This window comes from Narcine bancroftii, chromosome 4 (assembly GCF_036971445.1).
Source record: "Narcine bancroftii isolate sNarBan1 chromosome 4, sNarBan1.hap1, whole genome shotgun sequence".
NCBI lineage: Eukaryota > Metazoa > Chordata > Chondrichthyes > Torpediniformes > Narcinidae > Narcine > Narcine bancroftii.
Window position 1 is genome coordinate 97,566,223 of NC_091472.1, and position 17,739 is coordinate 97,583,961.

General features: G+C 40.4%; 1 protein-coding gene across 5 annotated transcripts in view; it reads left to right on the forward strand.

Moving 5' to 3' along the window:
* Positions 1 to 17,739, forward strand: part of cep43 (centrosomal protein 43) — an 83,069-nt gene that overhangs the window by 23,898 nt on the left and 41,432 nt on the right. For all 5 annotated transcript variants that reach the window (XM_069932136.1, XM_069932132.1, XM_069932134.1 and 2 more), the window contains 5 exons: positions 1,264 to 1,290; positions 2,925 to 2,981; positions 10,125 to 10,195; positions 10,287 to 10,348; positions 14,570 to 14,631. In XM_069932136.1, the coding sequence (XP_069788237.1) occupies positions 1,264 to 1,290; positions 2,925 to 2,981; positions 10,125 to 10,195; positions 10,287 to 10,348; positions 14,570 to 14,631 (279 nt within the window). The remainder of the gene's footprint in view (positions 1 to 1,263; positions 1,291 to 2,924; positions 2,982 to 10,124; positions 10,196 to 10,286; positions 10,349 to 14,569; positions 14,632 to 17,739) is intronic.

Below are 17,739 nucleotides of genomic sequence, written 5' to 3' on the forward strand. Positions count from 1 at the left end.
TGATTCAAAAATATCAATTCACCATGGATCCCATCCATCTATACCCACTGGATCAGCCTACCATGAGGGACCTTATCAAATTTGAGGGAAAAAACAGATACACTATAATACATTGCATAAATATTTGTGTACCTTCAATATATAAGAGTCAAAATTAGTTTCTGTCAAAATACATGTACATTTAGCAAAGTAGTTAGCACAATACCATTGCAGTACCAGTGACCCAGGTTTGAATCTGGCACTGCCTGTACGTTCTCTCTTAGACAGCGTGGGTTTCCTTCAGGGTCTCCAGTTCCCTCACACATCCCAAAGATGTACTGGGTTGGTAGATTGATTGGTCACATGGATTTATTTGGGTGAGATAGGCTCATGGGCCAGAAGGGCCTGTTACCATGTTGTATCTCTAAATTAAAATTAAACATTGAGCATTTGGAGAAGGTAGTATGAGTGTTGTGAAAGCAATATAATTAACATTTTGCCTTGTCAGATTGTGTCTCCTCAAGTTCAAATTTATTGTCACATGTACCAAGATGCAAGAGAAAGTTTGCTTGCAGGCAAACTTTATCTCGTTCATGGTACAATAAATTAGACACTATATAAAATGCAGTGAAAGAGAGAGATGTGTTGTTACGGAGCAAAGTCAACATAATTTTACTATTTTGGGGTTCATTCAAGCAACTGGTAGCAGTAGGAAATAAACTGTCCTTGAATCTAGTAGTACGTGATTTCATACTTGTGATTCTTCTTTCTGATCAGATGGGGGTGAAAAGAGTGTGGCTGGGATGGATGAATCTTTTAATACGTTGGCTGTGGGAGTTAATAAAGGAGTCGATTGAGGGGAGGGGTAATGTGTGATGGCATGAGTCATGTTAACTGCAGTTTTTGCAGTCTTGGGCAAAGCATTTCCTGGAGCTTGCAGTGGTGCACCCTGATAGGATGCTTTCAATGTATCCTCCCTGAAAATTACACATCACGTTGAGTTACTCAATAGCAAGCAGGATAACGTGTTGTTTTAGGTATCCACTGGTCCAGTCAAATTATTTTGTAAATAAAATGCAATTGAAATATGAAAATCAATTGTTTAACCAATAGGAAGTGTAGAAAACAGAAACCTGGATGCTTTTTGTGGTCAGTAAATTTGACATTAATCTACACACACTTATATATATAGGTATGTATGTATAAAACACTATAATAATTTGCTCTTGTTATATAGGTATGTATGTATGTATAAAACACTATAATAATTTGCTCTTGTTGCAGGGAGACCAAGTCACTTGTATTCCAAAGGTATACTCATTTTTAATAATTTGGTAATGGCATTAATGTTTGCTGCAACTTACTAATTTCTATCGCAATCTAGTCTGCCTTCTACATTCTTCATAATGGTGTTATGTAACAGATAGTATTTCAACAAATGAAATGGCATGGTGATTTATTCTGTCCCTTTCTGAATTTCTGAAGTCTATCACTTTATTCTTCCTACCAAAGTGCATGACCATACACTTCCTTACACTAAGTTCGATCTGCCATTTCTTTGTCTATTCTCACAATCTGTTCAGGTTCTTCTGCAGACCCTCTGATTCCTCAACTCTACCTAGCCCTCTACTTATTTTTGTATGAATAAAGGTATAAAATGGCAGTAATATGGAGAATAGGCAAGAGTTAGCAATCTACTAGATTGTTCTTCAAGAAACTGAATGAAAATTCAGTGGACAGAATGTACTTCACGTCAACAGATCTCAAAGTGTGTTACTTAATTATCTTAATTATTGAGAAAAGTATATTGTATAACTTGAAGGTAGTAATATACAGTAAAAGAATAAAGATTGGAGTTTACACGTCCAACCATTTCCATTTTATGAATTTATGCTTTGTATTGTGACAGAGTATGCTTTTGGGAGATAAATTGGGGAAGGGTATTGTTAGTGTAAGTCACATACAAACACTTTAAAACAGATCTTATTTAAAATACTGGAGCTCTGCTAATGTCGGCGCCTCAGAGCCTTTGCAAAAACTTTGGAGAGTGCCCAGGAGACTTCACTAATGGAGTGTTGTTTACAAAAAGGCAAAAGATGAAAGAGCTTGTCAGAGCCACATATTGTCTGGAAGGGAATTTGCTATTCAAAGAGAGAGTTAAACAGGCTTTCTCTGAAAGAGAGAGAGACACACACACACACAGACACACACACACACAGATCACTTCTACAGTGTTACAGTCAGCAACAGAGGCTGGAGCTGGAACAGGACAAGTTGAAAAGCTTGTGGAAAACCCCATTTGGAAGATGGGTTGTGAGTGCTTAGTTCAGCCTGGTCAAAGCCCTTATGGTTCAGGCAAGAGAAGAGGACAGACTGTCTAATGTTTCACTTGGAATAAGAGAAACAAAAAAGCACTCTGTGGTGACCTGAAAGAAAGAGGTTATCATCTGGAGGATCCTGAGGGGGGGCAAGTTTCGTCAGCAAGACACTGAATGGGCTGATGGAAGTAAATCAGTTCTGGCTGTCCTGGGACAACAAATCTCTCTCTGAAAACCGACAAGAACCTTCCTGAGTGGTAACCATTTACCTTTCAAGCACCAAAGCCTGGTGAACTTTATAAATGTTAAATTCAGTGCACAGTATAAGTATTGCCTGCAATCAGTGAATTTGGAGGAATGAGAAGTGAGATTGGATTGTGAATCAAAGAATTTTTCTGAACTTACACACACACATTATATATACATGCACTTATAATGAGAAGGTTAGTTAAGTCAATAGTGATAAGTTAAAGTGTGATTCTGTTTCCATGTTTAAAGATAATTAAAAACAACTTTTGTTTAAGTAACCATTTGTCTGTCTATTGCTGCTGGGTTTTGGGGTCCTCTGGGCTCGTAACATTTTCATATTGCACCTCTTTTCAGGTTCAATCTAAATATATTTTTCAGGAATTATCAACAAAGCACATTGCAGAAGCCAAGAAAAAGTTTGAATTTTATGATAAAGTAAGTTTAAACTCTTCATCAATAGATCTGCAAATATTAATCTGCGCTAAAATCAGTGTAAAATTCATTATAATCTGTTTTCAGCTGTGTGACCTAAACTAAAGTTGTAGGCCCCTGAAGTGATTTATTTTTAAAAGATTAGGGAAGTGGCTTTGGGAAGAGTGGATAATGAAATCGCAACTTTTTACCCTTGCGTTTTTGAGAATCTAATTTTAAAGAATGGATAATCAAGCACCATCAAACTGTGGTGTTTTTTGAAGTGAAAATCAAAAATATAAATAAACAATGTTGGAAATAATCAACAGTTCAGGCTGCATCTCTTGGAAGAGAAGCAGAGTTAATGTTTCAGGCTGAAGATACTTCATTGTAACTGAGAGTGAGTGAATAGCAGCCTGTGAGGATGCTGAGAGGGTGGTGAAAGTCTCTGACAGGTAATGTGGATAATTTGTGAGTAATTACTCAATGAGTGAATGGGAGTAGCTAGAAGTGAAAAAAATAGTAAAAAGAATGCAGGAATTGCAAAATGTAGAGCACAAAGACATGTCCAGCAGGTCAGACTAAGCATGTGCTCCATTCTGAGAGGGGAACAGAAAAGATAGATGACTGATCCAGAGAAATATTGTAGAATTCAATATTGAGTCCAGACAGAAGATGAGGTACTGCCTCCCAAGCTCCATTAGGGCCTCGTAGCTGTACAGGAGAAGACAGGTCAAAAAATCTGAGTGAAAGTGGGACGGAAACTTTTCTTTAAATCTTTTGGTTCCTATCATAGCACTCTTTTTGAAGTATTATGGAATATGTTTGCTTTCTTAAAAATATATAAATGGAAGTTATTGCTATCGTTGCTACACTGCAGTGACACAATTATGGAATCCTCTTCTTTTGATATCACATTGATTTTTATGGTTTTTGAAAGGCATGTGAAAATCTTATGTTCAAATATTTTGTTGTAACATGTAAACAATTGTGACCCCTTTTTCTTTGGGGCCCAAAGGCTTTGTTCTCAAAGCAGGGATTATAAAATTAAGAGATAAATTCTCAAAATAATATCTAGAGCAGTGAAGCTCTGTCAGGTGAAGGAGGATATCCATGTTGAACAACTGCTTTCTCCCCACTATGGCATTAAATTGTTTCTTAAATTAATTTTTCCAACTTAATCACACAGCAGATTTGTGAAGGGCATTCTGTACCTTCAGTGATGGTGGTGATGATGGGACCACAGTGAGCCCCAAGAAATGGCAGAGAATTTCAGGATTTTTGTCCCATAGCAGCCAGACATGTGATTGCATCAGGAGAATTCTCAAAAGTTCTTCAATTTAGCAATAACTGAAGGTGAAATTTCATGTGACTTGGTGTTTTTTAAAATATTTTATTTTAGTTTTCACAGACTTAAAAATCCAATAAACAAAGCTGTTCATATACAAATGCATACTCAAAGTCTGTATATGTCCCAGCCCCCACCCACCACAGCGAATACATTCCAAAAACTTATCTTGATCCTACTCATCATGGGGCACACGAAAAAAAAATAACAATGGCAACACCATTCAAATAAAACACTAAAAAAAAAAGAAAGAAACTCGAAAGAAAAAGAAAACTAAGGACCTGAAAAGAAAAGGCAAGGTGCATCATCCGCATCAAGTTATATTTCCATAATCACACCTCTGGCCGTACTGGGATAATTTAACCTCATCCCTATTTAAAAGGGGTGATCAATCTACCTGAGTACCAATGTATTGCAAGTAAGTTTGCCATAGTCTTCCGAATGTGTCATGTTTCCTCCGTAGGTTATATGTGATTTTATCCAGGGGAATGCAACTCTGCATTTCCACATTGCATCGTGTGGTATTTACCTGGGATTCAGACTTCCATGAAACCACTATACATTTCTTGGCTACCTCCAAAGTGGCCTTCACAAACAAAATTTGGAATTTAGTCAATCTCAATCTAAAATGCACTTCTCCAGTATCCCCCAAGAGGAACAGCTCCGGGTCCTGTGGAAAATCCACTCTTGTAATTTTTTTTAGAATATCCCCTAGGTCTTCCCAAAAAGGTCTCACCTTTGACCACAGCCAATAGAGTGGACAAAAGTTCCCAACTCCATACCACATCTAAAACACATTTCTGAAATCTCAGACTTTGATCTGTGTAGTTTCTGAGGTGTAGGTACAACTGGTGCAGCAAGTTATACTGCACCATCCTATATCTGGCATTGACAATCCCCTACACACTGTCCAGACTCAGGTCCTGCACCATTCTTCATTAATTGTTGTACCCAAGCCCGACTCCCATCTCTCCTTCGACCTTTGTAGGCCCGGTTGCAGACCCTCACTTTGGAATATGTAATACATCTTAGAAATAAACTTACACACATTCCCCTTTTGAACTAGAATCTCCATGTCACTACATTCAGGCAGGGTCATTGCTGGTCTTAATTTTTCCCTCAAGAAAGATCTTATTTGCAGATAGCAGAAGAATGTTCTGTTGGACAAATTATACTTGTTTCTCAATTGTTCAAATGACATAAGATGCCCCCTTCATAACAATCCTCAATACACCTGATCCCCCTCTAGCACCAGGTGTCCAGGATCTTATTACCCAGGGTCAAAGGTATTAAATTATTCGGAGTCAGGGGTATTTTGGGGGACATCCCCATTTTCCATCCAATGCCTTGTTTTATCCTTTTCCACGTCTGAAGTACATGTTTTAGGATGGGGGTTATCTGTTTTCTTTAAGAGTAGTTTTACATTCCATTTATAAATAAGTTCTTTGGCTATCTCTTCACCTAACGAATGCAGCCCAATCTGTGTCCTCCTGTGGCCCCCTCTCCCTCAAATAGCGAGGCGATAAATCTCACTTGGGATGTCCAATAATACTTTTTGAAGTCAGATAATTTGAACCCCCCAATTTATAATCCCATGTTAACTCTTCCATGGAGATTCTAGCCACTTTCCCATTCCACAGAAACTTCCTGACACATTTGTTAAGCACTCTTAAAAAAAAAACTCGCGAGCCAATGCAATGAGTAACAACTGAAAAAGGTATTGAAGCCTTGGCATCACCTTCATTTTGACACAGTTGACTCTGCCCATCAATGTAATGGGCAGAGTCCTCCATCTGACCAGATCTTCCTCAACTCTCCAGATCAAAGGGATATAATTAAGCTTATACAAATTACATAGGTTCTTATCTACTTTGACCCCCAAGTACTTTATGCCTTCCCTCGGCCACTCAAACTCACTGATACTGATCATAATCCCCATTTGTCAGAGACATAACCTTGCTCTTATCCAAATTTACTCTGTAACCCTAATGCTTCCCATAATCCTTCAGTCTGGTCCTCAACCTGGGCAATGGTCCTCAACCTGGGCAATGGTCCTCAACCTGGGCAATGACCCTCTGGGATTTGTCAAATGTACTAACACATCATCAGCAAAAAGGCTGATTTTGTGTTCTACCTGGCCCACCTTGTGTCAGGATCCCGCTGAATGGCCTCCGCTAGCAGCTCCATAGCTAGTATGAATAGTGCCAGGGACAAAGGACAACCCTGTCTACTTGACCTGTTCAGGGAAAATACCCGTTTGTAATAATTTTGGCTCGAGGTAAAGAGCCTTAACCCAATTGATAAATGTCTGTCCCAGTCTGAATTTCTTTAGCACCTCAAACAGAAAATTCTACTCCAGTCTGTCGAAGGTCTTCTCTACATCCAAAGCTATAACTACTGGATCCATTGATTTTTTTTTTGTTAAACTTTGTGGGGCTTGAAGGTGAAGTCATTGTTAGTTTTTAATTTTGTAATTATAGTAATGATTCCTACTGTAGTTGATATCATGACTTGGTTCCAGTACCCTAATGTGATATTCGTTTCATGTTTTTTGAATAGCATTTTTGAATATTAGTTAGCAATTGTTCAGTTTTAATAATGGAAGGTAAAGAAACACCACAGTGCTTCTGGTGCCTCTGTTAGCCTGCGAGGGTGTGGCTGTTTACCGCTTATTCAGGTTTTGGGTTGCTGCTCTATCTGGGAATGCATCAGCTGATTCATGGCGAATTTGTTCTCTCTTTTAGTGCGCCAGAGAATGTCTGCCTTTGCTGTGACTTTAAGAAGGTTGCTGAAATCTGCATCCGCTAGCAGCAGCTGGATCTCATCGGGCATCTGTTCTAAGAATGCCTGCTCAAACATGAGGCAGGGCTTGTGGCCCTCTGCCAGCGTGAGCATTTTGTCCATAGGGCGGATGGTGTTCTGTCCCCAAGGCCATACAAGTGCATAAGCCTGTCTGCTCTCTGGCGTCTAGAGAGCCCATAGGTGCTGATGAGGAGCGCCTTCAAAGCAGAATATTTACCTTCCTCCGGTGGGTTCTGTATGAGGTCGTCAACCCTGGCTGCGGTTTCTTGGTCCAGGGAGCTGACGACATAGTAGTACTTGGTGGAGTCTGAGGTAACCTCCTTTATCTGGAACTGTGCTTCTGCCTGTCCAAACCAAGTGCATGGGCAAAGTGTCCAGAAAGTGGAGAATTTGAGGGCAACTGCACTGATTGCTGCAGCGTCCATAATGTTGAGTGCAGAGGCATCTGGACCTGTCGGGGTCACCAATGTTGCGGCAGCTAAATGGAGTCAAAAGAATGAGACCATTTCTCAGTGGGCTTATCTGCACTCCAGTTGTTTATTGAAACTTCCCACGCTGTGCCTTATAAGACTACGGTTAAGTCTCACCCTTGCGCCAGAAACCATGTCACAATGTTGCCCTGCATGCCTGTGGACTCGACCCGAATGTCGGAAGAACTATCTCAGGAGTGCCATCTTGACCCTGGCTGCTCCACTGCCGTGACCGTAACATGCGAAGGCAGTTTGCCTGCTGTGAGAGATGTGCACCGCCACCATGTGACCTTTTTCCTTTAAGGCCAAAACTTTTAAGTTATTTTGTGCTCAAGGCAGAAATTTTAAATTAGGAAATCACTTCTTAAATTGCTGACCCTTTGTGTGAGTAAAAACTGTCATGTACTAAAACAAGTCAACAGCCGGAGGAATTCAGTGGGTCAGGCAGCATCCATGGAGGGAAATGGACATATCAGGTTGAAACTGCTTCAAGACTGTCTACTTCCCTCCTTCGATTCTGCCAAAGATCTGACCTACTGAGTTCCTCCTATAGTTTACTTTAAGATGGAAGCATGGCTGCAGCCACTGAAATGGCAGTGAGCCAGTGACCAGGAGAGTGGAATCCTACCACCAGTCTGGCCCACTCATACAGGTTTAAACTGCCTGCAGCGTACCAGAACAGAGAACGCCCTCCACCCACCCTGCTGAAAAGTAGAAGCTTGGGAAAGGATCCTACAGACTAGAGAACCATAGCAATGGAAAAGCATGAACCTCAGCAGCTGAAGGACTCACACCAGGCTGCTGGAAATTGGCTGTTGAGAACCAGGTAGCAGGACCAGGATTAGTGAAAGTGCCGATGGTGAGTAGGGCTACAGTAGGGCCTTAGGCATTGACAGTTTCCTAATTGCTTTGAGGGTTCAGAACGAGGAATCAAGAAGGGTGACTTGGATGCAGAGAATCCAGGTTCATTGCTGAAACAGACAGGAGGCTTGTCATGATCGCGTACTTGCCTTTGTCAGGAGGAGAGCGAGAGTGTCAAGATCACCCGTGTGGCACTGAGCCAATGAGAAGGTCAGAGAAATTTAGCTGGGTGGCGTTTGGGAAGTTGAAGAATTAAATGTTGTGGCTAGTGAAAAATAAAAAGAAAGATACGACTGACTGTATTCTCTATTTGTTTGTAAGCTGTGACAAATCAGTGCCATTACCAGATATAAGGCTATGGATTTGACTGGAGCATAGAAAATGGCACCATTGGAGGAGATGGTGGGATCCTTCAGTTTCTATTGAGTTTACAAATTGGATTGTAGCATGAATTTAACCTGCCAATTTGGTAGACTATCTACCCGCAGAGAGGCTATTTGGTGGGTAGAATTTAAAAAAAAAACTGCATGGGTTGGCAAACCTCCTTGGAATCGCTGCTGCTGCTGCTCAGTTTGTAATCGATAGATGACTCCCGGAGTGGAAGAAGATGTCAGTGCGTGTGTGCATCATCGGTGACACGTTGGCGGGAGGTTTGAGTATGGAGAGTGAGCAGCTCAGGTTAGATCACGACGATAATCAGTTTGTGTCCATAAAGTGAATGTAGATCAGTTTTAGAGACTTCTGGTGGGGATATTGGTGACTTCTGGCAGGTGGATGACGCGTCACGCACCCACCTTACCAAAGGGGCAGGATCGCCCTTAAATTGGCCATTCGCCATTCGACATGCTCATTTGGAGCCCGGTGTGTAAGGGACTGCAGGGGCCTGCTACATGGGTAGGAAACACTGGCCCTGAGCAGCCCTAGTTTGTAAATCCTTAGGGAACTCTTTTATTTCTCTTTCTTGTCTTGAATGTGGTGCTGTTCAGTCTTTGTGTTTTTACAGAGCAAACTAAGGAAAACAAATTTTGTAAATTTTATTTACATGACAATAAAGAAACTTTGAACTTTGATTTGCTCTAATTCCAGCATCTGCAATCTCTTGTGTCTCTACGTTCTAAATTTATATTTTTAATAGTTTAAATCTGCATGCCCTTGCAAGGTTTTAATTTTCACTATCCACTTTTTATCAATTTCCTTTCATTTTTATGTCAACCCTGCAGTCCCTCCCCTCTTGTCACTTAATCTTGTGATTTGAATTTCTTCCATTCCCGATGACTAGAGCTAGACAATGTCATTTGATCTTAACAGTCTGAATTATTTCTCTGATTGATCTTTTGACCAATGCAGGTTATTTAACATAGCATCAGTTTTTTAAAACTTTGATTATTACCATACATGTCTGCTTATAAAACTAATTTTATTAGCAGATATAAATTGTTTTAAAATTTTCTTAGCTTTTAAGAATGCAAGTCTCATGTAGTAAAATATGTTCTGGTATTTTTATTTAATTAGCAGTGGATTGTTAGCCACTGTAAGAAATCAGAATCTGTTCAGATATTACTGGATAACTTTAGAGATTTTATATTGGTATTAGCGATTTTAGTGCAGTACAGGGAAATAAATTTTTGAAATGTATTCCATTTATATAATATGCCCTTTTCTGATTTAGCAGCAATGTTTTTTTAGGACAAGAATGGTGAAATAAGTAAAGAAGAATTGAGAGAACTATTCCTGGATCTCTTCCCACATTTTCACAAGTAAGTGAGCATTAGCTACCAAAAACAGAGTATACTTCAAATTACTTTGCTGGAAACCTTTTCTAACTATTACAAATTGTTTCACTGATAGGAATATGCTGGACAGTTATGTAAATGATGAATTTAGAACAGTGGATAAAGATTTTAGTAATGGTAAGTGTGTTTTGCAGAAAAGAATTTTGAAGATACAGAACCCATTGAAATGCTTTATGTCTTTTCATCTGAGGGTTAACAATTGATTTTAATTATTCTTGCTTATTTCTTTTAATTCTAATAAAAATGTTAATAAAAATCCAATACTGTAAAGGAATAAATCATCAAATTTTAGCAAAATAGAAGCTTACCATGGTAGTTGTCATCTAAAAATGTAATTGTGTTTATTATCATGTGAAATAGTAGCAGAGATAACCCACATGATCCTTGAGGTTTGTTAAGCATACAGCAAGATCACAGCTCAAAATGTTTTACAGTTAGCATAGCAGTTAGTGCCACATTATTACAGCTCCAGCAACCCAGGTTTGAATCTGCCACTATCTGTAAGGAGTTTTACATTCTCCCTGTGAGCACATGGGTTTCCTCCAGGTGCTCTGGTTTTCTCCCATGTTCCAAAGACGTACGGCTTTAGTAGGTTATTTGGCCACATGGGTGTATTTGGGCAGTAAGAGCTTTTAGGCCAGAAGGTATGTAACTGAGATGAATCTCTAAATTACAAAAAAAAATTACTTTCTTCTCGTGATTTTTAAAAAATCTGTTTATGGGATATGGGCTTTGCAGGCTGAGCCAGCATTTCACTGCACATCACTAATTGTCTTTGAGAAGGTGTTGGTAACTTTGAGGTGTGAGTGCTGGATGGGTCACGTCTCCAGAATGGAGGACCATCGCCTTCCCAAGATCGTATTATATGGCGAGCTCTCCACTGGCCACCGTGACAGAGGTGCACCAAAGAAAAGGTACAAGGACTGCCTAAAGAAATCTCTTGGTGCCTGCCACATTGACCACCGCCAGTGGGCTGATAACGCCTCAAACCGTGCATCTTGGCGCCTCACAGTTTGGCGGGCAGCAACCTCCTTTGAAGAAGACCGCAGAGCCCACCTCACTGACAAAAGGCAAAGGAGGAAAAACCCAACACCCAACCCCAACCAACCAATTTTCCCTTGCAACCGCTGCAATCGTGTCTGCCTGTCCCGCATCGGACTTGTCAGCCACAAACTAGCCTGCAGCTGACGTGGACTTTTTACCCCCTCCATAAATCTTCGTCCGCGAAGCCAAGCCAAAGAAGAAAGAAGATACCCTCTAAGCCTTTAGGGAGGGAGTTCCAGGATTTTAACTAAGTGATGATAAAGGAATGGCAATTATATTTACAAACCAAGTTACTGTGTTGGAAGGTAACTTCCAAGTACTAAAACTTCGTGTTTTTGGTGCCATTGAAGGTTTTCGGTTTGGAAGATTCTGTCTGAAGGAATCTTTGTGAATCCTGTAAATGGTACAAATGGTAAATGCTGCCACTGTGCAATGAAGGAGGAGCGAGTGAATTGTTGTGAATGAGATGCCTATCAAGCGGGCTGCGCTGTGTTGAGCTTCTTGAGTGGCAATGATTTCTCCTGTATTAGAGAATCTACCAATCTTAATCTGAATATTCTTGTCAAGAGAACATCTGTAGCCTACATGGGCTCAATGGTTCAAATTGTGGAAAACATTTCTTTTGAATCTAATACCTATTGGCTGACCCTGCGGAGGCTGAATTGGATAGTGCTGGAAAGTAAGAACTTGTCTGAATTATCATCATCCATTTGACCAGGTCTGGAAGCACTCAGGAATCATGGCATTAATCTCATTAACATTATTTCAATGGTCATCCATCAACTACTAGGCTGCTCGATGCCTTGGCAATTGTCTATGAGACTGAATTTCATCAGGCAGTAAGCACCAGTTGAAACGAACTTGCCATCTCTGAAGCTATGTTGTTATTTGTTAAAGGTGTGATGCTTTGAGGTTACAAGTATCGGAATCCATTTCACTGCATTTGGCTATAAGACATGGCAAATCATTGAAAGTACGGACATCTGATTTTTCAGTAAGGGTCTGGAGCACTTCGAAAGAATGTGGAAGAAGGAAGATGTTCTCATCCTCTGGGGGGAAGTGGGAGGGGAGCTGAATGGAATGGGGATGGGCCAGAGTAAGTAGCAAATGAGGTGAGTGCAGGGAGTCAAGACAAACAATGTTTAATAATCTCATAAAGCAGACAAACTTAGAGAAAAAAAAATCTCATGCCCCACCAACTGAACCACTAGCCTCACAAACTGAACTGTGCACTGAACCCTCAATATTTGCCTGTCCATAATCTCTATCAAACATGACTCCACCCAACACTCTCACATTCTTCAACACCTTATAACCCTAAACTTACCACTACTTCAGCCTCACAGATAGTGAGATGCTTGATGTATTAGCAGTCTGAAAACCTGTGCGAATGTCAGAGAGCATGAGGGGTTTGCAGGGGAGGGTGTCAGTTCCAATCTTGGTCAAAGAGTTGGGAGCTCAGTTTTACCAGCATAGAAATTATCATCAGCTCTGTTTCAGAATCAGAATTTATTGTCATGAACAAGTCATGAAATTTGGTATTTTGTAGCAGCGTCATAGTGCAAACATACATATTATAACCATCTTAAACATTACTATAAATTAAAAAAAAAATATTAGTGCTTGAAAAGTAAGGCAATGTCTTTGGTTCATTGATTATTCAGAAATCTGATGGCAGCAGGAAAGAACATGTCCTTGTGCCGTTGGGGGCTTGTCTTTAGGCTCCTGTACCTTTTTCCCAATGGTAGCAGAGTGAAGAGGACATGGCTGGGTGGTGGGGGTCTTTGAGATTAGAGGCTTCTTTTTCAAGACACCACCTCATGTAGAGATGTCCTTGATGGAGTGAAGTCTTGTGCCTGTGATGTCACAGGCTAAGTTAACAACCCTCTGGAGTTTATTCTTGTCTTAGAGTTGATGCCTCCATGCCAGGCAGTGATGCAACCAGCCAGCATGCTCTCTGCAGTACACCTATAGAAGTTTTTGGTGACATACCGAATCTCCTCAGACACCTCACAAAGTAAAGCTGCTGGCGAGCCTTCTTTGTGACTGTATCAACATTGAGGCCCCAGGACAGATCCTCGGTGATGATGACATCCAGGAATTTGAAGTTCTTAACCCTCTCCACTACTGAGTCCTCAGATGATGACTGGGTCATGTTCCCCAGACTTCCTCCTGAAGTCCATAATCATCTCGTTGGTTTTTCTGAGGTTGAGCATAAGATTGTTGTTGTTACACCATTCAACGAGCTGATCTATCTCTATCCTATACGGTTCCTCATTGCTGTTTTTGATTCTGTCGACTGAGGTTTCATCAGAAAACTTTTAGATAGCATTGGAACTATACCTGGCCACCCAGTAATGGTGTATAATGAGTCGAGCAGCAGGCTAAGCACGCATCCTTGGGGTGCACTTGTGTTGATGATCAGTGTGGAGGGGACATTGTTTCCAATTCATACTGATTGAGGTCTTCCAAAGAGAAAGTAAAAATTTCCAGATGCTGAGTTCCAATACATATAGTTCCAAGCAGCATTCAAAAAGCACATTGGTGATGAGGGTGTAATTGATAAATGTTTGCACCATCTAAGGATAAAAGACTCCTAAACTCTTGCTTGAATGAACTGATGATTGTAGCCATGCTGGAGCAGTGAAACTCTTGTTAGTCATTTATTGTACAATATGCAACCAATTGTAAGATGCTAGTGGTTTCAGTATTTTTCATTGTAGAAAGGCAGTCATAAAAACACCAATCAACATGAGTTGTCCTTGGCAAGGGAATTCTGCCCCTGGTTTGTCTGAATACTACCTTGGAGGACTATTCTCAAGTATTGTGACCGAGTCATGGAAAGTGTCCCATCAGAACCCGTTAGGAATACAATCACATGCTGAAAGCCCTTCTTTCCTCCTCCTCTGAGCTGGCTGCCTTACTCTCTTTATACTTTTAATCTCCTCAAAATCCTACTGGCCTGTTCACGTACACCAATATCTCCACATTTGACTGTAACTGGCCAAGTCTGTCATGTTTTGGAAACTCCAACAAATGAAAAAAAAAGGCTCAATTTTACTGCAGAGAGGAAAAAAATAATTCAATATGAATTTACAAGTAACTGGATAAAAGCAAGATAATTGGGAAATAAAAGATTGAAGAATAAAGTGATTATCTTGGTATTACGATTTGTTGTCTGATCATTTGTACAATATTAAATTAGCCGGCAGCTAATCACCTTATTAAAAATTCATTTTGTTTATTTTGATAGAGCCTCAAAGTAACTGTTCATTTTCTTCTTTGTTTAATTAGCAATTGATTATGATGAATTTCTGGGAATGTATAAAAGGTTATTCATCCAATGCAGAAGTGTGGTAAGTAAATATTTGTTATTAAAAATAATAGCAATTCATTTTTAAAATGATTTCACTCCACTCTTGTCTTTAGCATGTTTTGACTGAGAAAAGCAATCAGCCATTATTCTTTAGATCAGGGGTTCCCAATCTTTTTGTTCCTTTGTACCCCTTGGGCATTTTTATAGGTTCCCGTGTACCCCTAAAAATTAAGGATTAAAAAAAACACGACATTGTGCAATCTGACTGCAGATTACAATACCATGTATTATACAGTAGTGGTTATTCTCTCAGACCCAATGTACCCCCTGAAAAGTGCAAATGTACCACTGGGGGTACATGTATCCCAGGTTGGGAACCCCTGCTTTAGATCATGTAGCTCCACACGTTTGTCATTGGCAACAAGATAATTTCCAAAGCGTTTCAGCTTGAGGATAAAAGTTATATTTATTTTTTTATATTCCAGAATTCTGTGCCAGATAAATATTTTACAATGCTCCATAATTCTGCCCTAATGATGAATGGTTCTTTATCTGGAGTGAGAGAAGTTTGCATGCTTACAGTTTCTAGTGTATAACATCTTGACAATAAAGATTAGGAATGGTTGTTAACAAAAATTCAAATGTTTCCATTGAGGTGTAGTTATAAAAATGAGTTTATTGTCATACAAATAGTTCAGTAAAACCCTTAGAATCTGGAATTCAGGCAACAGGCAGCCTCAAGCAACTGGCAAAAAAAAAATCAAGAAAATAAATGGAGAGGTAGATAAGAATAAAATAATAGGTAAAAAATTTGTAAAAGTAAATGTTCTTTGTAGTAACACATAAACCTTTGGTGAAGATGGGAGCAAATATTCAACCAGTGGAGTGCCTTGGTCTTGCTATGCTTGGAGCACCTGTTTGAATAAAGTTGTGTGAAACAGCAATGGCATCGCCAGCATGAGGAGCTGCTTGATGCTGCTCGCTGTTGGGGTGACTCTCTTAAAGTGTCTCCTTATCCCTGCTTAGTAAGAGTCACCCGATCAGAGGCTTTATCAATAAACTTGGGGGAATGGGGGTGTTAATTATCTATAATATTATTGTTCGTCCATGGAGGGGGAGGAACCTGCAGATACAGTGATGGTTGAATGCTTTCAAAGAATGTGACTGAAAATAAAGTAAAATGCTTTAAGGTTTATATATTCATCAAGTAAAATTTGTTCAGTTTAAGTATAGTATTTTTGTCTTTTAAACTTTATTCTTAATGCAGGTGAATTAGTTAGGCATTGTAAGAGAAAGTCTCAAGCAACCAAAAAATATACTTATCCGGCATCTACCAATCCTCACAGGTGCTGGATACTAGGGGTCTTACTGTATAATGTACATATGCACCAAAATTCTTGCTGCAGTTATATAAAGAAGGTTAATTTTCTACGCCAGAAATAAATGTAAATAAGGTATTGCTTATTTCTTCCAAAGGCAGTTTACAAAGAACCATCACTGTATCAGTTGTATACTGTATATTCTCGTGTAATTGTCAATCTCATGTAAAAGTTGATCACACCTACTTTGGCCCTAAAATCACATATTTTCCATATATTGCATGTAAAAGTCGACCCCCCCCCCCCACCCCACTATTTTTGGCCCCGACTGCCCGCCAATCCGAGCTCCCAATGCCCCAACTTCCCGTCCACTGGCGCTCCTAATGTCCCAACCATGAACCCTTGCCTCGGTCGCCCACCAATCCGAGCTCCCAACACTCCGACTGCGGATCCATTCCCCAGCCGCCCAGCCATCTGAGCTCCCAACAACCCGATCGTGAACTCTAGCCTTGGCCACCTTCCCATCTGAATTCCCAACACCCTGACTACCCACTGAAGCTCCCGACTCCCCAACCACAAACCCTCACCTCAGCTACCAACCATCCAAGCTCCTGGTGCCCTGGCCACAGACTTACCATCCAGTCCCAGCCATCCGAGCTTCTGATGCCTTGGACAACACAGGTTCTTACTGCGATTAAAAGTAGTATCTGTGTAAAAGTTGACCCCTGAAATTTAACCCAAAAAGTTGGTCCCCAAACTTGACTATTACATGAGTATATATGGTATCTCATAGCTAGCAATAAACTTAGCAGCTCAGATCATCTGTCTGTTAACAAACTTCTGTTTGACTGTGACAGTATCCCATATTGAGTCCATGCTACAGTCATAAATGATATCTACTCTAATGAAGTGCTTTGAGAGGTTGGTTATAGGCAGATTAACTCTTATCTCAGAAAGGACCTGGTCCCACTTCAATTTATCTACCATCACAGTGGATCAACTGCAGATTCCATCTTCCTAGACCAAAGGATCACCTTTGTCAGGCTGTGGTTCAAGACTGCAGCTCAGTGATCAACACCACCACACCAGTAAAACGTGACCAAGTTAAAGTACCTGGGGCTCTGTTCATCCCTCTGCAAATGGATCCTTGACTTGCTCATCAGCAGTCCCCAATCAGTGGAAATTGGTTCCTCCATACTGACCATCAACAAGGCTGCATGCTTAGTCCTCTACTCTCCTCCCTGTGCAGTCTTGACTACATGGCTATGTTTGGCTCCAATGCAGTCCACAAATTCGTTTGCCAAATGATGAAAATAATGCATCAGAATACAGAATGAAGACCAAGAGGCTAATTCTTGATTTTAGGAAGGAGCGGCCAAGAGACCACACACCTTGATTGGTAGGAGATAGAGAGTATTATAACCTTCAAGTTCCTGGGAGTCCATATTTCAGAAGAGCCTGAAGCCAGCATGTTGAGGCAACTGAAGAAGGCACACCAATACTTTTACTTCCTAAGGGATCTGAAGAGAATCGGTATGTCATCTTATACTCTATCAAACTTCTTCAGGTGCACTGTACAAAGTATACTGACTGGTTGCATCACAGCCTGGTTTGGGAATGTGAATGGCCAAGAATGCAGAAAGCTCTAGAAGGGAGCAAACACAGGCAGATTCATAAGTTACATCATTGCCTCAAGAAGGCAGCCAACATCATAAAGCCTTCATCACCCTGAGCACAACCTCTTCTTTTACTTGGGCAGAAGGTACAGAAGCCTGAAAACCAGCACCTCAAGAATAGTTTATTTCCAACAATTTTCAGACTCTTCAGAT